The sequence below is a fragment of the Electrophorus electricus genome, chromosome 19, assembly GCF_013358815.1.
Source record: "Electrophorus electricus isolate fEleEle1 chromosome 19, fEleEle1.pri, whole genome shotgun sequence".
Classification (NCBI taxonomy): Eukaryota; Metazoa; Chordata; class Actinopteri; order Gymnotiformes; family Gymnotidae; genus Electrophorus; species Electrophorus electricus.
In genome coordinates, this window is record NC_049553.1 from 4,444,129 (window position 1) to 4,465,215 (window position 21,087).

Genomic DNA, 21,087 nt, shown 5'->3' on the forward strand with positions numbered 1-21,087 from the left:
GATCTTGTGACCAAAAGCAGTGGCTACGAAAAAGCACTAATACTAGCCTTACATCAAACCACGTTTCAAGAGATTTAACTGCCGTAGACACATTTTTAAAAAATAAAATCTCAATTGCTTTATCGTAAGGTTGTCTGGATAGTTGTCTTAAATTTGACATTTTCTCGTCTTGACGTTCCAATAACATCAATCGTGTTTGATATAAGTTTTTATTTTTGGTTTATTCATAGTGAGGTGGACAGTGTCAACAAGCAATAGCTGAGCTCTCCTTAGCAGCAAAGCGGGTAGATGGACCGGAGACCTGAAGAGACCTCGGGAAGGTCTCCGGAGACGTGCTTTTGTTGGACAGCGCAAAAGGAGGAGAAACCAGTGCAGTTGTGGAGTGAGCCTAAGTGTCTTGGTGTCTTCCCATTTGTACCGCTATAGAGAATGAAAAGGTGGCAGCTGTGGTCACAAAATATGCTTCTGTTTCTCCATCGCTCAGATTTCTCTTCTTGTAAAGTTCCAACAGGAGCATGAGGGGAAATGACCTCAAAAGGAATATAGATGCAGTTTTCAAATGGTGACCCAGCCAGATCCCGTTTTTGGAATATCTTAGCCTGTGACTAGAAACTGACTAATGACTCATGGTTTTAGATGTAAGAAGCAGCCAGACTTAAGTTTTTGAAGTCTTATCATAACTTTTTTCAAAGCCTTCTAGGGTGTGGTTAGCACAAATTTGTTGGCCACGCAGCTAAACGAGTGCATCTGTCTAAACAATTTGGAAAAAAGGGTTTTTGAAGAGTGAAATTCCTTGCTTGTTGTGGTTGCAGGCCGGACAAGATGGATTGCATCGTTACAACCCATTTTACGTTTGTTTCAGTTACTTAACGTCGTTTTGAGAAAGTAGGCTACTGTGTAACAACTGAGGCGGGCTGGCGTTTTTTTTTTACTAAGCGGTGCACTGCTTGTGAGATTCATATTTTTCTTCAGTGTTTTATCTTAATTTGACAATTGTCAGATGGGAGAGATAAAAATATATATAGCTACGACATTAGATAGATTTCTAACGCGGTCTAAACTGGCTAACACAACAGACACGAGTTATATGGCGTCAAAGCCCAAATCTTGATATAGTTAACTAACTGGTTTCTGACCGACAATTGTTTCGATGAAATGAGGGCCGTTGTCACTCCATAGCAGGCGGTATAAACGCTCCACTAACCTCAAAGCAATATCATATAGACTTCCAAGAACACACACGTCGGAAAACTGCTCCTTTGCCTTTTAAAGGTCAGCTGGTTCAAATTCAGCCTCTGTAAATTCGTATCTGCATGTGCATTCGAATAATGTGTCCCTGTAAGATCATCAAGTCACTGAAGTTCAAAAGATGGGACAAATGATAATATTCATTAACATGCTCATATGTCACATTGGGATGACTTGTTACTTTTTAATTGTATTGTCTCAGTTTTTGTTTTATCTTGCGCAAGATAAATGCTTTACAAAATGGAAACAAAATAGCTGTAGCACCTATTGCTATTGAAGCATTAATTAGATTTTTTTTTTTTTTTGCAAAGAACATTGAATGAACTATTTAGGCTTTAAAATGATAATGAAATAAATTGAGATTAAGAATAAAAAAAATTTAAAATGGGACAGTACTATCAAATTGTTAAGAATACATTTTGGTACAAATACATATTTGTTAGAAATGTATTTAGAGGTTTTTAAAATAATTATTTTCATTATATTTTTATTCAGCAGATTAAAATATATATTTTTTTCCATGAAGAGAACAGTCAATTCATTATCATTCATTATCAATTCATAATTTAGCCAAAAATGTAACTAACTGAGATCTTGTGTTTCTACACAGTCTCAGTGCAGGCCATTTTAGGGCCTTTTCCACCCCATTACAGTTAGAATGGCCAATGGTTCACAATCTGTCATTATTATACGAGGTCCTGGTAAAACTTGCTGATTGAGCACTCCCTTGCTGTTGGTGCATTTTAAAAGCTTGCAAACTGGGGACACGGTTCAGTGTTAGAAAGTGACGGCGAAACATTTATGTTTCCATGCCTGTCAAGCGTATTTCTTGCCAAACACATCAGTGTGCAGGCCCTTTCATAATGAATGAATTGCTGACGATTTCGTTTTCAGAAATACAGTCCTTTGCTGTTACTTGCTACAGATCAATGAATTACCTCTGTTCCAATACTTAAATATTTAGATTACAAGTTTTAGTGTATGTGAATTGTACTGAAGTCTAGCATGGTGTGAATATTTGTTAAACTTTCGCAAAGTTATTTGTTTTTGCAACCATCTCCAGCAAGACAGTAAATATTGTCCTCATTTCCACGTAATGGAATGCTTAACTTTACATGGTGTTTACATAATGTTTGGATTATCATGTACATTATAACTCTTTTAAAACATGGAAATGGATACAAACAATTTGACCTTGATCTATAGATAGCCTATACAGTATGACTTTTAAAGAAGTAGAAGGTAAATTATGTTCTTTGTTTTTTGTTAGTCCTTGTGTTTGTATTGCTGTTACTGACACTATTTGACTGGAATCCATGCACAATTTCCTTAAAAGAGTTCTGCAGGGAAAAAAAAAACAAGAAAGAAAATTCAATTTTCCATCAATAATTCCCACCCAAATCAGGAACATTCAGTTTACCTTTCTCTTGTTAGGTACACTTTCAAGATCTGGAGCATCAGATATACAGAGCCCCAAAGCCTTTTCGAGGTCTTGAAATAGAAGCATATAGCAAACATTACCATCTAAACCGAGACCAATTATCTGCTACAAACTATATTTTGCTCTGCTGTGAGTACCTGTAAGAATGTGATCAATTTTTCCAACTGCCAAATCAGCATCTTCTCTGGAGAAGCACATGGGGGGTTTGAACTTCAGAACATTGCGGTGTGGCCCATCTGCACTTAATAAAATTTTCTGATCCTTCAGTCTATGGGGGAGATAATAAGTTAGATTCTAAGCTGATCGTTTTTGTACATTATGACTTTTATGTACATACGTGCATATACATATATACATATACATCATGTACATATACAGTGATTCATACTGTTCAATTCTGAACACAATAACACTTGTCAAGTCCCCAAGTTGAGCCGAAAGAGTTTTTACCTGTAAATGACGTCCTGGGCTTCAGCTGTTGCAGGGGTTCTTTTAAGTCGGTCTTTCACCAGGTCCACTCCAACAAAAAGACCACAGCCTCTGTAAAAATCACATATCCATCATTTTTCACTTTGAAGTTTGTTCTATCCATCTGAGACCCAGTGCACAATGAAGTTGAATCTTAAAGTCTCCTCGTGTATATGGGCTATATCCTGGGGTTATACAGAATAATTTGTGCAAATGACATTCCAACTGTAGACAACGTTCTGTCTCATTCTTCTCATTCAATGCTGTAGTCACTCCAATGTGATTCCTAGACACTGAGTACTATTGCACACAAGTCATGCTTAAGCTTATGAAGCTTATGAACTTGTATGTTGACTGAATTGGAGCAATTATTTCTGACAAGAATGTCAAAGCTGAAGCAAGCCCATTTAACTCCAACTAGCAAATGAAGAACAGCAAATGAAGCAGTTGTTATGTGTTCAACTGGACCTGGTGTCTCCTATTAAGGGGTGTTTCTCCTTCAGCTTCTCCAGTAACTCCATCAGGTATTTTCCCACACGCAGGGCATTGCCTTGGAGATCCTCCTTCTCAATTACATCAAGCACGGCCATTCCGATAGCACACGACACTGGATTCCCTCCAAACTGAAAGATGTGTGCACACACAAACACTGCAGTCAAGTTGACAGCTTAAACTCACAAGTAAAAGGAAATTAATAAATGTGTAGATCTGTTTTTCTCTCTCACTGTGTTAAAGTACTCCATTCCAGATGACATGAAGCTTTCAGCCACCTCTCTGGTAGTTACGACACAGGACATTGGGTGCCCATTCCCAATGGGTTTGCCCATTGTCACAATATCGGGCACAAAATCATCCCCTTGCAGTTGAAAAGCCCAGAAATGGCTGCCTACCCTTCCAAAACCAACCTGCACTTCATCAGCAATGAAGACACCCCCCACGTTTCTCACATGGCTGTGGAAAAGAACATTTTGGAACACACAAATGCATGTATAGAACAGAAGTGATAGAGTACATGGATGCCCACTAGCAAGCTTTTATAATGAGAATTAACTGTTACATGCATATGCTTTAGGTGCAGAAATGTGCAATAAAGCATTCACACTAAGTGTAAACAGAGCCTCAAAGTCTTTGTATTGAACTTCTTGAAATAATTAAAAAAATTGAATTTGTGCAGTTCAGATCAGAATTGTGATATGATATTTGTGATTGTCTTTATATATTGCTATTGTTATTGTTATTGTATGGATATATCAACAAAGTGACATGACCCATGTCATTGTCAAAATTAATATGACACTATGACAAAATATCTATAGGATTGCATTCACGATGCATTCAAAAGGTGATATGCGGCATTAGTTTGACACCTGATGCAGTTTGTCAAACAAAACAGAGAAGTGGTTATCTTTTGCCAGAATATGACACTGATGGTACATACTGTGCCACTTTCTGGAAGTAGCCCACCGGGGGGATAACCTGCCCTCCACAACTCTGCAGGGATTCGGCAATAAAAGCAGCGATCTACACAAGAAAAGAGTCAGTGAGACACCCAAACCCATGTTGCAACAAGGGCAAGAAGCATCATAAGAACTCCATGCACCCCATCACTGGCAATGCTCCTTTTAGGATGTTGAAGGTTACAAGTGATGACAAGAGACTGTAGAGCTTGTAAGCAGAGGATAGCGCAGAGAAGAACATGGAAAGGAACAGACAGAAGTCAAAGTCATCATATACACTGGGCACATCGCTCAGGGTCCAAGAAATATGGCTCAAATCGAATCCTCTTCATTCATGTGAATGATCTGATGATTCACCTTCAACTTGGTTCCACCATGAAAAGTGACGATCTCAGTTCTGATATGTCTGCAGGAATTACACTTCATTTCCCTGCAAAAGAGGATTAAGAGCCATTTGATAAATCCAGAGACCTTCTGGCAAATCGGTGAGATCTTTAGCCTCGAAGTGCTTCTGGGAAGAAGAGAAGCATCAGAAGGTATTCAAAAGGAGGAATGAGGAAAAAGAAAAGAGGATGAGGAAAAATTAATAAACGATGAAGACCTGGAGATGCTACAGGAGACCACTGTGAGGAGAGGGAGTTTCAGACTTTTTTAGAAAATTTTAGAAAATGCTGCTTCATACTAACAAAACACACAACCATTATTTGTGCAAATGGCTTGTCTAAGATAATTTTTCCAGCCAGTGGTTAGTATTAGGTAAAATCTAGATGATATGATTCATGATTCTCATTGACCATACCTTATGCCCTTTTGCATGCGCTTTCTCGATGATGTCTCTAACTTCATCAGCATAGGCGGTAGCAGGGTCTGGGTGGTCTTCTCTGAATTTTCCTCTGTAGATGTCTGGACTTGGAGCCTAAAGAGTACACAATGATTCACAGGTAAATTATATTTTCCTCAGTTTAGACATTTCCTGGTTTTATAAGAGTACCCTCATGTTAAGTACCATCATAGTCAAAAACCTTAGTCAGAGAGAGCATGGGTATTCAATTTTCACTGGAAATTGTATAGCCATGCAATATTTAGTAATGGAGTGAGCAGTGGAGTAAGATGAACCTGAGACCAACCTTCTGTGAACCCTCATACATGGTTAGCTAATCCTCACTGCTGCCTGTGTTTTAGCGCCCCTAAACAACAGCAATTATTGCAATCAATATCTAAACCCTCTGGTTACATAACCTGTTTAAAGTAATTTGAAAGCACGGCAGGACTGCCAGACACATGGGTTTGCGGTCAGTCTCAATCAATAATTAATTCTGGTAACGCGTGCTGATTTGGCATGTTAAGGTGAAAACCGATACGGTAGTGGTAGATCATAGTAGCTACTGTAAAGTCAAACCACAATATCGGCAGATTACAGTAGCTACTCAGAGGTCCTTCCATTCAGTTTATTTCAATGAAAGCATTTTTGGGTTTATGCTGTGTTCATCTTTTTTGGCGAAACACCAGTTCCAATTTGTAGCATATGACTGATAATTATTTTAATTATATCTTGACTTGCGCATACAATGGACTAAAAGGAAAAAACAAATGAGGCCTACATGGGTAGACCTCAGAAGCACCTTCACTTCCTGTGACAGGTGAGACCAAACATGTCTCCTTCTATCCTCACCACCTTCTACAATACAGAAGGTCCCGACTAGCAGCCTCTGGGTCTGGTATGGGGTCTGCACAGGCTTGGATCGCATGTCCTTGCAGCAGAGTGTAAGAACAGCTGAGATGAACAGCAGGGGCTCTCTACCTACCATCAACACTTCTACCACCAGCAAAGCCTCCTGTCCGTGAGGTCAGGAGGACGATGGCTTCCCCCTCCCACCGCTCTCAGTCTCTGCACCCTCCTGCTGTTTGGCAGAAGGTACTGGAACATCTTTTTTCATCACCGCCAGACTCAATATCAGCTTCTTCCCGGTGGCAGTCAGTCTACTTAACCTGACATTCTGGTGCTCCCAAAATATCCACCTAGATCAGAGGTGCATCACCTAGCATCACCCACCCTAAGTGAACGTGCATCGTTGCTGTGCAAGAAATGCATTAAAAGTGCAACTTGCCAAACCTTGCACTCAAACAGAACCAAGTCAGTGTTATTTCAATGAAGGCACTTTTGGAATTATGTTGTGCTCATCTTTTTTGGTGAAACACCATGAGAGATAATTATTTTAACAGTTGATGTATATCTTGACTTCCATTCTGGTGACTGGGCACTGGTAGCTCAGTGGTCAAGCTACTGGTCTTGTAATCATAAGGTTGCTAGTTCAAGCCCCACCACTGCCAAGTTGATGCTGTTGGGCCCCTGAGTGAGCCTGTTAACCCTCAATTGCTCAAGTTGTGCTTATTACATAATTGTAAGTCACCTTTGATAAAAGTGTCAGCTAAATGTAATGGGTCCATCAAGTCCATTTTGCTGATTTTAAGCATTTATCCTACATTCAGCCTGACTTAAACAGGAATGAGGAGAAAGATCCACTGGGGGCAGAGAGCACGTCAGGGGCCAGCAGGCATGTGTCAGTGTGTAGGTGGTGTTACAGTGGTTTTTCTTTCAGCACTCACCACGTGCACATGTTGGCTCTGCTCCGTCTGCCCCAGCTGGTGAAACTTATAGGGGCTGATATCAATGAGCGAGGACACGTGGCCATGATAGGCACTGCACAAAGAGCACAATGGACACTGTCATTGCACTGAATGGCCAGTTTGTAAACAACCAAATGAATGAACTCTTTTGTGGATTCTGTCATGCTATGTCAGCCTAGCAATCTACTACACTGTAAAAGAGAGTGAGTAGCATAAAATCGATTCATCATAATCAAAAGTGAAACCAGCTGACAATCGCATAATGACTCCTGGAATTATTGATCTCAAGAGGACTTTCATACAGTCATAACCTTGCAACATGATTTTTTTATAGATAAATGCTGATTTATTTCATGGTTTGAACTACTGGAGTGGTTCTTGTACATAATACAGAACATCAGTGAATTATTATAGATAAATAGCTCATGTAGTTCTTCTGGGGTCACCAGCAGACACTAGGTAAAGTTAATGTGTAAGCTGATAGCCCAGTGCTTCTACGAACCTGGTTACTCTTTAAGTGTATGTGTAGAGAGAAAACAGACAGAGATGGTCTGTGGTATTGACTTACTTATCCAGCGTGATGATGTCTTTGTGACCAGTGTGCTGCCAAGCCAATCTCAAGGCCAGGTCATTGGCTTCAGAGCTAAAGGTCAAAAGGCAAGAGTTTGATATAGATGCTGAGTCACCACGAAACAAATTTATATGGCTCCTTCAACCACACCTGAAGATCACTTTCTATAACTGAAATTGTGCTCTTTTATAAGAAACTTTCTCACAGCCAAAATTCAGCAAAAGCCATATGCAGGATACTAGAAAGAGGTTTTTACACACAGCAATTTATACGTCTCTCATTAATTTCCAAGTACCATGATTGTACAATAGCACATTTTAAATTCCTTCTTTTACACTTTTGAGAGCTTTAGTGACATGCTGACTGCAGAGATAATTCTTTCAATAGTCCATCTTACCCGCTGTTACAGATACTCTGTGTTTATGTTACTTTGTAACCAGCTAATTTAAATTATAATCTTACACTCAGCAGGCCGGTGTGTCATTATGTGTACTGTCAGAAAATAGAATAACACTTAACTAAAGTGTTTTTGCTCAGAGTCCTGATGGTGAAAGGGAATGCCTTAGACAGTGGTGCTAAGTAGGAGGTGATAGGTTAGCAATGCTAATTCAGCATATATGGATCCTACTTTTTGCCTGTGCTAATTGGATCAAGTCAGATTAAGCTGCTGAATTCCACAGCTAAATAAATAAATAAATAAATAAAAAGAAACTACATTTGCAGGACTCTGGATATCTCGGAATCAACATTAAGAGAGACTCCTCAGATCCACTAGAGGACTTGCATCAGAGAGGACAGTCAACCATGGTGCTACCATCCTACATGTGGTTACATCATCGGGAGTTATTCAGTTGGCACAAAGCCACAGAACATGGGTGGGAGCCGTGCAGATGCTCGGCAATTGGCTGACAGTTCTGGCTTCCTCTCCTGTTGCACCTTGCACTGCCTGGTCTTTTGATCTCCCCAGAAAGTGGGTAATGCAAGGTGCCAGCTCCACCAAGGTCATGGGGTTCAATTCCCACAGAGCATAGATACTGTCATACTAATAAATCTTTTTTTTTTTTGACAATTGCTAGACACTCATCCACAGCAACTTGCATATTTATCAGTATGAGTGCATTCTTGGGACTCAAGCCCATGACAATGGCATTGCTGGCCCTTTGCCTTACCTGCTCTACCAAGTGGACCACCAAACTGTTACGGCATACAAAAATGCCCACCCTGAGTTAACGAAGTAGCAGACAGAGAGCTTTTCAGGCAGAGTGGCTTGGAGGCGCTGTGCATAGTGCACAAGGTTGTCATGCAGAAAACGGGAGTTGGTGTTCAGGAGCTCCATCTGCTTGGTCCCTGCACTAACAACCTCTGGATGACTGTGTCCAACTAAGGAATGAAAAAAGAGGAAGATAAAGATGCCAGTGCCTCAAGGGTAGTACAAAACACAGAAATATGACACTTAACCAATTTTAAGACACTAGAGTATAGAATACACACAATGCAACTGGGCTTTATTTTAACTTAAGTAATTCTATTAATCTTTGTGCAGTTTTGAATTTGAAAGCACACTGTATACCTGTAGCCATATTTTCTTTTCCCTCAAACTTTTGTAGGCATGCTAGTATTATTATGCGAGTAAACAGTTGTAATGTGTAAATGATGATATTAAATACCAGAGCCTGGGGAACAATATTTGGCTTTTCAGGAGTGTAATTTATAGCTTATGGTGAGAGACTAGAAGGACAAACAGGTCATTCAATGCAGTCATTGGTTTCAGCATTTACCATGGGCAACGTTGTTGATGCAGTCCAGATACTGCTCATCTTTCTCACTGTACATGTACTGACCTCGGGCTCGTATAATTTTGATGGGGTCATGGTTGAAGAAGACTTTGCAGGAGGGACTACATATAAGAGAGAGAATTTGGCTTGCTGAATAACTGCTCTCCTATTTACACAGAAATTAATTATTAAAAATAGCAGAATTATTTATGGGATTACAAATATATGATTACACTGAATAGAAATGATTAAAATTGTTAAATTAATTACACACACAAAATCATTAGTTAATACAAAATCCAAAAATTTAAGGGAATGAGAAAACATTATGAACTTTTATATTTGATCACGTATCCCTACCTAATTGCAGCATATACTGTCCTCTCTGATATAATACTTTGGACATTGCTTTAGTAGCATGTCCACATCTCCACGCCTATGCAGAAATAGGCAAAAAGAAAGTCTCTTCAAAATGCTAGATTAAACGTAATTTATGCTAAAGCCGATTCCTTACCCAATATATTTCTTTCTCAGATCGATGGTTTTCTGTTTATCAAAAACTTCAGTTGCCATTTCGGAGGTTCAGGACTTCCAGAAAGCTCAGTAGCCCGTTCTGTGCAAACGTTCTCGTGCGAGCGCGCGTGCAGGGACTCTGGACGTGGTACTGCTGTCGCTGTCCACTTTTTCCTACCAAAACTGCGACTGAGAGGTAGTGACAGAACATGTGTGTGTGTGTGTGTGTGTGTGTGTGTGTGTGTGTGTGTGTGTGTGTGTGTGTGTGTGTGTGTTACCTAGAGAACACGGGGCGAGGCTACCACACCGTATTGCACTAAAGATTTAATCACGATTCATGCACGTGTCAGAAGCCTGCGCAAGTTTTAATTTCGAAGTAACATGCTATTTTGGCTAAGCAGGGAATAAAACCACTGTTGCAAGCTATTCAAGAAAAACAAACGAATTTATTTGGCTCCAAAGGTATTAACACATAAAACGTATTGAAAAATGAAGTGCCTCGAGCCATTTATGGGCACTCGTTAACAATGCGAAGCATTTTCCAGTAAACCAATCAAATTCAGTGATATAAAAAAGCAAAATAAAGTAGAACATGAATGAGAGAGAATGTTTGAGAGTTTGTCAGCGATTCATATTCTGAGAAATGTGTTTTTGGAATTTATTCTGCGCATTCTGATTTTATTAGATGACTGGATCCAAAAATATCACACAAGAAGTCTACACTAAGCATCACCATCAACACAGTACCAAAAAAACTGATCTCGTTCAAATATGTGCTTTCAGTTTTTCTGCAGAGCTGGCATTTCTATGATTACAGAGCCCAGTCAAAGACTGCTGTAACATAATGTAACCAACATTGTAAAATAAACGAAAACCCTAAATAGTGAAGAAATGTACACAAAAACCTGGGGAAATAAAAATAAGGTTTGTGGAAAATGGAATTTTCAAAACACCAACTAAACAACAGCAACAACAACAAAACAGCATCCACGTTGAAAGTATAGAAAATACTTTATGCAAATGTGGGAAAAAATAGGGATTAAAAAGATGCATTGGCTCATATGTACACAAAAGGAAACATACTAAACCACATTTTGACCAAACAGTATTGTTTCATTAAGTGTGAAGTAATTAATGGAGACACTATAATGTGGATCAGATTTAACGAAATGTTTACGGATGGCATGGTGGTTACAGCCATTTTAACAAATAATAGAATGAAAGCTTTGCCAAACAGTGTCAAAATTCTATGGTCTATTTGTATTAACTATGAGCCTTGTCCATGTACCTCAAAAACAGAGTAATCACCAGTGCCAATGTAAAATGGATTAAAATATAACTCATAACTTATAATAAATGTATGTAACTGACATTGATTTGCATTCGCATACTAAATATGGTTCACATATCAGTACATACAAGAAAAGGATAAATTGCACTTTTCATCAAATGAGCGAATATTTAACTGCACACGCATAATCCACTATACATATATTAATCTACATTCAATGTAACAAGAATTATGGCGGAGGAGACTATATTACATGTAGCCTGTGAATATACCATGTGGTATGTGCTTACTTATCTGTCCGGTTTAGACTTAAAATGTGAATAACTGTATGACCAACTGATGTCTAGAACATAGCTGACTGAATTAAACAGCCTAACATAATTACACATTGTTGTAATATGGTGTAACAACTTAGGCTGACCACAGCTCCAAAAAGTACAGGATTGGGGCAGAACAATTTGTGTTACATGGTGTTTGTTAATTCATATTGCCTAACATTTCAGTGCAGAACTCCACTATACTTGTGTAGTACTGAGAAGTGAAAAACAGAACCTTCAAAGCTACCTTATCAGGAATGCCTCCGTTTACAGCAATATGCTATATAAAATAAAAGTATAAAATAAACACTGCATTACTTAAAAGTATAAAAGCTAATGCAGATGTTTCAGTTAGCTCAAATACAACTGTACATACAAAAACACACAAAACAACCAAGCTGCCTCATGGTTGCTTCAGAAAGTGAAATGAAATGCCCAAAAAAGCCCCTGTAAAACTGTTGTAGTAGAAACTCTTAAATGTTCCTCACTCAGTGCAGGTTGAGATAACGCTGTCTTGTTTGTGGATGGCTAATAGTAAATGACCACAGGTCATGCAATCTTCCGAATGGCTCTGGAATGTCAATTTGTTATCCGTAACTGATCTGGTAGGTGATGTTAGCTTAAAGACTAAAAGACACTGGAACTTCTGTCTTGAATTGGAAATATTTGCTTGAGCCAACATTGCGCACAATGTAAAATGTTTTGGAGCAAATAATAATAATAGAAGCACCTTGGTGAATGTCATTTGGAGGTTTGCATTCATAACTGCTAGGTTCAGCAGTACAATGTGCATTCCTTGAGAAGCAAAACAGCCCTGTATGCGAGGCTCTTTCGTATTTACTTTGACACATAGGAACATCTGTTCTGATAAGCCATAAAAGAGCAAATGGCACTTTAAAATCAAAGAAACATATCTATTCAGTGCCCTCAGCTGCTTACAATATATGAACAGCATTTGTTTATCAGCTGCAATACACATCAGAATTCACCACTCTATATAATGTAGAATTTCGACAAAATAAATGTTTACAATGCGGGAATGAATAACAAAATGTTCGAGGCACTAAAGGCTATAATAAAAATTTTAAAAAACAAATCAAATCAGCAACTGAAAGTAAAGTCAAAAACAAATGTAATCCTGTTCTCAGTAGATCACATCATGTAGCCTCCTGCTACGGCCTGTACTGTGAGGTGTTCTGGGATGGCAATTTTGATTGATTAGAGCGGTGAGAGGACTCTCCTTTCACCTGCTCACAGCCACTCCAAGGAACTTTGAGGTCCAGGTAAACTTTCATGGGGCGGAGTTCCTGGGCTCCGCCCCTCACCTGGGTGACGATAGTGCAGTGGCTGCCCTTTCCCTCGTCTCACTCTACGTTTATGGTCAGTCGGCTGTCGCTTGGAGTAAGCGCCAGGGCTCGGGGAGTCACGCAAGTGAGATACAGAGGCACTGCAGGCCCAGGTCTGGGAGTGGCCTCTTTACAATAAAGGAAACCAACAACAGCTCTCGACCTCCAGATATGTCACTTTCTCAGGCTACCAGCCAAGGGGTGACTCCCTTTAGAAGATGACAAAATGTAAAGTAAAACTTGAGGCCACGTATTTGTTATTGTACAATGTGAGAAAGCCCGACAGCCAGTTAGTGTTTTGCAGAAGCCATACCATTTTGACCACAACACAACGTGATACGTATATACATTCATGCTTATTTGTGGGCTGTGGAGAGACAGTCTTTAGTCTTTTAAGCTGGTAGTATGGCATGATGAGATGATGAGGTTTCGGATGAGCACAAACATATGGCTAGCCTTCCATGTTGAGTCCTGATCTGTCCTTCGCCTTCTGTTTCTCGTCCGACTCCTGTTTGCACCTTGTTAGTCCATTTTGGTACCCACTCTTACTCAGAGGAACATGCAAAGTTCAGAGCCAACCTTCCCTTGAGTGCATGAGTCTCCAGGCATGGGTCACCTGGCTGTTCATATATATATATATATATATATATATATATACATACACACACACACACACATGAAACTGACACCCACTGCCAGGACTGCACAAGGATGAGTAAAAGCAGTTGAGTAGTTGAACTTCATGATCTTGCGCTTTTCCCCCTCAATGCACGCACATTTTTATATTCATATCCATTGATATTCATATTCTTTTTCCACAATTAAAAAAAAAAAACTATAAATACAAAACCGAAGCATTATTTACAAATTCCATGCGATTTTTAGTTCAACTGATCACTGTAAGAGAAGCATAAAAAGGGACATTGTAATATACAGGATACAAAAACAGACAATGGTTGACAGCTTAACACACCATAATGCAATGGGCACCACACAGTGTTATCTGGATGTGTACTGAGAACATCAACTCCATGCAGTTGCACTCGACCAAGACAAAAGACCAACTTTACGCTACAGTTTAAGTGTTTAAAAAAATGTTTCAACATAGACATGAGTAATGTTTGACACTTACCTTTTGCCAGCAGCCAGGCATGGGTAGTCCATCTGGGCCCTGTTGTGGAGAAAGGCAAGAAACAGGCCAAGTTAGTGCCTCATTGACCATATTGTTTCTTTAATTATTTCACTATGATTGTGTTGGTCTTTTCAGAGTACTTCTTAAATGGTTAAAAACTCGACTTTTTAACTTATATTAAAGTTCACAAATAATACTGACTTGTATAGTACCACGAATATCTCTAACAATGGGAATGTGATAATGGTGCGTGTGATGACACTGAACACATAAGATGTAATGTTCACAAATAAAACACAGTACATCCATTAATTATTTCTGTCAAGCCAATAATTAAAATGGCAGTTGCAAAGTATTTACCAGCTACTTTACGTAGATATGATTTTAAAAATTATACACATACATGCGTATTATTAATTCATTCCAGCAACTAAACACCCGAATTCACACACTTTGTCATGCAAAAAAAACCAACAAAAAAAACAAGAGGAAAAATGAAAATTTGGCTTCAAGGTTAAAAGTAAAATTTACTAGAAAGTAAAATGTAAATCATTACTCAACTAAACTATTTAAAGAACATAATAACATTCTATTGCCTACTGTTCAAGCACCGTAAGCTTAAGAATGCTAAGTGTGAAGTATGAAGGCAAGGCCTTAATTACACCCAGCCAGCAAAACAATGAAAGACTCAGAACTGCTTAAAATTGGTGATTGAGGAGCCAAGGGCCAAAGATGCTTTTGGTTCAACTGTTTAGTGCCCAATTGGAACAGGTAGAGAATGAGGAAGGAGTAGGAGTAGGTTAAACAACTAAAGACTGCAAGGAGTGGGAAGGCACTACGAGGCTTGTCACATCTAGCTTCATGACGTGACATTGCAGGTTAGTCAGTGCTGGTTATAGAAACGAGAGAGAAAAAAATTAAGCATTCAAAGGAATTTACTTGAGTTTCCCAAGTCACACTTAGGAAGACTGAAGTGACAAGAAAAGGGTTCAATCAGAATAGACTGAGAGGCAAAACTTTGATGCTTAGTGACAAGATCTTGATATGCTGCATCACTAGCTGCACAGCTGACCAAACAATAGCTGCATCTTCTACATCTGCATATTCGGTTATTTGGAGAGTACGAGGGTCTCTAATACTGTACGTTTGAGTGCTACTGTGGTATTAAATAACAGCTCACAGCAATGTCATTTAAAGCTGGCAAGCATCTGGTTATCAGGACGTGCACAAGAAGTGTCAGGTGGCTGGGTAATGAGAGCACCCATTTATATGCCATGCAGTGATGTTGAAATGTAGGCTGGCAGCCTGGCGCTGTGCCATGATTGCACCTGGGAGCCGCAGTGTGGCGTGGGTGGGCACAGAGAATGGCAGCATGCACAGGAGAGGATAGGAAAAGAGGATACTGTACCAACTGGCACGGGGCATCCAGCCCATCCAGACCAGGCTGGCCTGGCTCGCCCTTTTCACCCTTAAAGCCCCGGAAACCCTGTGTCATAGAGATGGAACTGGGAGTGTTACTGGGATAGAGGCTGCAGGCGCCCTTCCGGCCTCTCACTGCGAGGGCACGGCACAGGGAAGAGAGGAGTGGCCTGGTGGTAGCTGGCAACCCCTTCCACTCACTGTCCAGTGACCCCTTCCACTCCCTGTCCTTTCCGATGCAAACGGAGCAACAGACTGATCTTTCAGATATTTTGATTAACTAAATATTATGGTTTATAATATGAAGAGCAGGACACCGGTAGGGGTGTAATGTGTTTGAGTTCCATCTGTTGAATGGTCTGGGGGGGGTTGGGTTGCCAGATGTTCCAAAGGGCCACTCCACCCTGAGGGATCCACTGTCCACTGCCTTACGTCACGGGAAGGTTTCCAGCCCTCAGCTGGCACATACCAATGGGCAGGGAGCATCTAATCCAGGGGCACCCTGTTCTCCTTTTTCCCCCTTAGGCCCTTTTTTGCCCTTCTTTCCCTTCTCCCCCTGTGGACACAATGGCGCGATCAGCTGAAGCAATTTTCCCATCAGATCATAGGTCGCACATTTTTAAAGACCACAGACAATACGCTTATGCACGTGGTCTCCTCTAGATCCCATGCTTGTCCAAGAGTATCATAGAAGTAAACAGAACCAAACAGAATCAAATTTAGCAACAGCAGAACATTTAGCAAAGTTTGAGCAAATCCTGTGAAAGGAAGCCACACACAACCAGTCTGCATTGATTACAAAAAATTGGGAATGATCATTAGGTAAGTGGGGAAGATTAAAGGAAAGGCTATAATCCAGTGAAGGAAATGATACAGTAAGTTAGCTAGGGGTAGGGTATCAGCAGGGAGGAACCAGGGCGACTAGGTCTGTAATGGATGAAGGGAGAAAGAAGAACAAGAATTTTTGAGGGCACAAAGGAAGAGAAAGAAGAGGGAAAACACCCCAGAGTCCCAAAGAGAACTGTCTACCCAATCTACCCATAAAACTACACACCAAAAACTGTATCCCTTTCTCAATGTCCTATAGAAGGGTCATCGTTTCTTCATCTAAACCCATACAATAAAATGTAACTAAAAATGTGCAATCAAAGTGAAGCTGGACCATGACATATTCTACGTCCTTATTTTAAGTTGTTGCAGAGTAACTATGCTTGATTCATATCTATTCTTCTTGGTTTGGCATACATTATATAACTTGATGAAGTAAAGATGAATATGGAGACTGACTGATTCATGAGTCAAACGTATGTGGAGAAAATTTGAAAATTTTGAAGAATTCATAGGGGACATGATGTCATAGGTCATTGTGTGTAATTGGTTTTGAGGGATACAGTTTTTTTTTAAATTATGGTCAGACAACATACTTTGTGATTACACACAACCAGCACTAATATAAAAATGGCCTTCTCTACACTCAATGTCATGGAATCTGATTTGCATGCAAGGAAGGAAATGTAGCATTTCAAATGTTGATGCAGGAAATAAATTAACAGAATATGTTTTACCATCAACCGCTGTCACATATCTTATCACAATAATTCAAACTTCTTAATAGTGGTTATGTAAGCAATCAGGAAAATTCAAATAAATGATGATAATTATCACAATAATGATTTATTGCAGCTTTGAGAAACAATGCATGTTCAGTTTAATATTAGAATGTCTGTAAAGCCAAGTTTAACGATTTTAAAGAAAATCGTTGTGCATTACTAGCTGCCAAGAAGAAAACATGCAGTTTAAAAACTGATTATTTTATTAGAGATGTGAAATTTATATGCACCATATAATGTAACCATATAACCATATGATGTCCATTCTGAAGCATGGAGGGCTGGTACATTCCATGACATTCAAATTTGTGTAAAGTTGCTCAGTGACAGGGGATTAGAACCTGAGTTAGGGGTCATTCACTAATGAAATGAATAGCATGCATGAGAAGAGGAACTACAATAAATGCAGATTCTTGTTCCAGCAGAGAGTGCCTGCTGTCAATGGACGACCCCTGCGATATCTGGTGTAGGAATAAATTAAAGCAGCAAAAGTTTTATCTTCTGCTTTTCAACTTGGACTGATTATGGAGTGAATCAATGATGTGGAAAAATACAACACTGAGTGACTGACACTGAGTTATTTGGTGTGTTTAGATGAACTTGTAGCAGTTTTGAATGAGCTTTCGAATGGCGATATTACACAAAGTCATTGCTTTGTCATAAAAATGCATCTTTGCGTGAACAATAAAAAAGGGCAAATAAACAATAATGTATTACAAATGCAGTTTAGAAGGCACACATCATAAAGAGAATGTGTGCTGAGTTAATGTGCATGTTTTTTGGTTAAAATAGGGTCTCATCCCTAATGTAAACTTTCATGGTCCATTGACACCAGATCATCTAATTACGAGGTTGGCAGAAACGTTCCCTGAATATGTATATCTATGCCATGGTCACCTTTTCTCCTCTTTCCCCCACGTAGCCTTTCTCTCCCTTTAAGCCTGGTGACCCCTGAAAAATACAACTCCAGATAATTACACATGCCTGGAGGCCTAGCTACTGAGGGCTGCAAAACAGGAGTGACATAACTCACTTAGCATGGTTTCTGCCTCGGTTTTTGTTCTGCTACAAAAACCAAGACACAAACCCATGGAACAATGCAATGCAATACTTCTCAAGCGCAAGGTGGACTTGATGATGTTTGATTTAACTCACATCCAGGCCAGGGGTTCCAGCAGCACCCTGTGGGAAAAAATGTTTTTTTTTAATTAGAAAACTTTAACTCTACAAAATATCTTTTGACAAGTGGAATGTTGTATCTGCAATGGCATTCAAAACATGATGATTTCACCTGGAGATGGATTCTAAAAAAAAGCTTGGTGTGCAATAATATTGTAATATGCTAAAATGCTTGCTGGAAACAGCCTATTGAAGATCACCCCAAGGACGCTCTGTGGTATTGATAGCTAAGCACTCTACAGGCCACTGGAACAATAGTAACTTCTTCTAATGCTTTTGGAACCATTCACTGACAATAGGGGCATTTTCACATTTGTCCCAAATACCTCGGTATAGGATAGCAAGAACTGATTATTGACTCGTTTGGGGAGGGGCTCATTATGATTGTGGATCAATCGCACAATTCCATACGTCATTTTTCATGTGCTGGTTTCCAAAATGTTAGCCACTAGGTTATTTTCTTTAAGTATAAAAACACTCCTATAGAAGTCCTATAGAAGTGTGGTTTTATTAGACATATACTGATGCATAATAGTGATTATATGGGACCATTATACGGATAGTCTATATAAAATGTACTGCAGTCCTTACCCCACCATATCAAATCTTGAAAAGGGAAGTAACACAATAAGTCAAAGCAGTCACGTTACAAAAGGAACCAATCACACAGCCCAACATGTAGCACTGGGAGCGAATAGCTTCTACATCGGCGTTAGACCGTACCGGAACTTGCTAGAAGCAAACCCCAGACCACAGCTTTTACACGCCACCAAACGTATCAAACTCATGGTGCAAGTGGACCTGTGTCTGGAAAAATGCTTTGGTGTGAAAACGCCCAAAGTGTCACCATGACGGGATGTTCTTGGTTAGCAGTGAAGTTCAAATGCCGCAGAGGCTCTGATGTGTGCCAAAACATTTCTACACTATCACTGCCACCACGAGCCTGTAATGTTGACACTGAATTCTATGGACCCATGTTGTTTGCACCAAATTGTGATCCTTTCATCAGCGTGATGCAAAAAAGCGAAGAACAACAAAAAGCAAATAAATTAAATAAAACTGAATTTATCCTTGAAACATTTCGGTTTTGATCCTCTTGTGCCCATTCCTTCTTCTTTGCTAAAAACAGTGATACATGACACTTCTCAGGTGTAAACCATTCAAGTCAAGGTCTGAAAAGTGACTCATTCCTGGATGACATTTTCTAGCTTCTCCCACCTTTTTCAGCACTCAAAAAGATGCAGGACAAGTCCAGGATTACAGCTCAAACCAACATGTCCAGCACCAACCATACAGCTCAACTGACCAATGGTTTTCCATGATTTATACCACACACTACAGTCATGTAACATAAAATGTCTTGTGAAGGCCTACAATCTGAGTGGAGTAAGGGGGTATACAGAAAGAACTGGCATCTAATTTAATGTATTTTATTTATGGCATTTAGCTGACAATTTCATCCAAAGCAAATTATGATACATAATTATGTATACAACTTGAACAATTGAGGGCATTGCACAGGGGCCCAACAGTGGTAATTTGGCACTGGTGGGGCTTGAAATAGCAACCTCCTGGTTCCAAGGAGCTATCACTGCCCGTAGCCCTCTATTTGACCACTTGATGCAATGGCATTAAAATGATGGTTTATTGAGCCACTCAAATCAATGTACTTACAGGTAATCCATAAGGTCCTCTTGGCCCAGGCTCTCCTGTTGCACCTTTCTCACCCTATGGCAGATACATAAAAAATGTACTGGCCTCCCTATCAAACATTTTCTCTCATTTACTGACTGATGCCCCATTGTTGAACCACTTGTGCCAGGGGAAGGGGTCCATTTGTATCACACACGCTCTCTTATTTAACATTATCTCAACACAATGATGCTTTTGTAGAAAAGGCCCTGTACCGTACATAGCTAGCTAGCTATGTTAGGTAGTAGTACACAGAAAGGATTTAACTTGTGTAACTAGTAAGCTATTCTAATTTTGAACCATTCAAGACAACAATAAAGACAGCAGTTGTTCTTACATTAATCACATAGTTCTAAGTAGGTAGCTAGCTAATGTTAACTAACTGAGGAGATTGGAGAATGGATATTGTTGGCTAGATACCTAGCTAGCTGGATCAAAGAATGATTATTTCTCTAATGTTAACTAAGGGCTTTGTTGGATTAACATTTTGATAGCTATTGCTAGATTTTGGCCTACAATGTGATTATTATTATCATTATTTTTAATTAACGTAGATAATAAAACAGATATGTGAAAATATCCTCTATTAGCAGGCACAGTAGGCGAAAGTAGGCTTATCTTGTTTGTATTTGGGTGTATTATACTTTATAATTATATTCTGTTTGCCTTCGTAATTACATGCTGAGAAAAACACTGGTGTGCTACCACTTTGTTAGTGATGCAACCAAAACCTGATCTGAGTCCTTATAACCCAAAGCTGTTCTGAACTTACTCTGTCTCCTTTTGGACCAGCAGGGCCAGAAGCACCGACTGGGCCATCCATACCCTTTGCACAGAAGAGCAGAAGTCATTGTATTAAACATCTACATCTTCTTCATTAATCACTGAGGACAAAGATGGTACCATGGATCCGGAAAGTAAGGAACGTTTATCCAAACTTCACAGTTTATCTTGAACTCAAAAGCCATACTGTGGATACATTTTGCCTTTTCACAGGGGC

At 39.5% G+C, this 21,087-nt stretch overlaps 2 protein-coding genes across 7 annotated transcripts in view; both read right to left on the reverse strand.

Moving 5' to 3' along the window:
* Positions 1-200: 200 nt before the first annotated feature.
* etnppl (ethanolamine-phosphate phospho-lyase) lies at positions 201-10,252 on the reverse strand. Of its 3 annotated transcripts, XM_035536554.1 has the most exons (14): positions 10,103-10,252; positions 9,949-10,024; positions 9,592-9,710; positions 9,034-9,193; positions 7,811-7,885; positions 7,222-7,315; positions 5,414-5,530; positions 4,596-4,678; positions 3,883-4,108; positions 3,626-3,780; positions 3,140-3,229; positions 2,827-2,957; positions 2,669-2,739; positions 201-2,588 (listed from the first exon to the last, which is right to left on the reverse strand). In XM_035536554.1, the coding sequence occupies exons 3-14, from the start codon at positions 9,644-9,646 to the stop codon at positions 2,496-2,498; spliced, it is 1,350 nt and encodes a 449-aa protein (XP_035392447.1). In that variant the 5' UTR covers positions 9,647-9,710; positions 9,949-10,024; positions 10,103-10,252; the 3' UTR covers positions 201-2,495. The 3 variants fall into 3 exon arrangements, with proteins under 3 accessions (XP_035392447.1, XP_035392446.1, XP_035392448.1); XM_035536553.1 differs by lacking the exon at positions 9,949-10,024; XM_035536555.1 differs by lacking the exons at positions 9,592-9,710; positions 9,949-10,024 and having other exon boundaries at positions 10,103-10,172.
* A 275-nt stretch (positions 10,253-10,527) lies between these two features.
* Positions 10,528-21,087, reverse strand: part of LOC113577343 (collagen alpha-1(XXV) chain) — a 136,230-nt gene continuing 125,670 nt past the window's right edge. Inside the window, exons 32-39 of one of the 4 annotated variants that reach the window (XM_027009936.2) lie at positions 20,860-20,913; positions 20,070-20,123; positions 18,372-18,398; positions 18,114-18,167; positions 16,076-16,162; positions 15,596-15,673; positions 14,188-14,226; positions 10,528-13,952 (exon numbers count right to left, since the gene is read on the reverse strand). In XM_027009936.2, coding sequence (XP_026865737.2) covers positions 13,950-13,952; positions 14,188-14,226; positions 15,596-15,673; positions 16,076-16,162; positions 18,114-18,167; positions 18,372-18,398; positions 20,070-20,123; positions 20,860-20,913 — 396 coding nt within the window. In that variant the 3' untranslated portion in view covers positions 10,528-13,949. The other 3 variants (XM_027009933.2, XM_027009934.2, XM_027009935.2) reach the window with 3 other exon arrangements.

What these genes read in the sequence shown, in the direction of transcription:
- etnppl (XM_035536553.1), bottom strand. Translation starts at nt 10,161, where the DNA reads ATGGCAACTGAAGTTTTTGATAAACAGAAAACCATCGATCTGAGAAAG. An exon ending in CATCAACAACGTTGCCCATG is followed by an intron (nt 9,194 to 9,591) that starts GTAAATGCTGAA and finishes TTCATTCCTTAG; the next exon opens with TTGGACACAGTCATCCAGAG. An exon ending in GACATCATCACGCTGGATAA is followed by an intron (nt 7,316 to 7,810) that starts GTAAGTCAATAC and finishes CTCTTTGTGCAG; the next exon opens with TGCCTATCATGGCCACGTGT.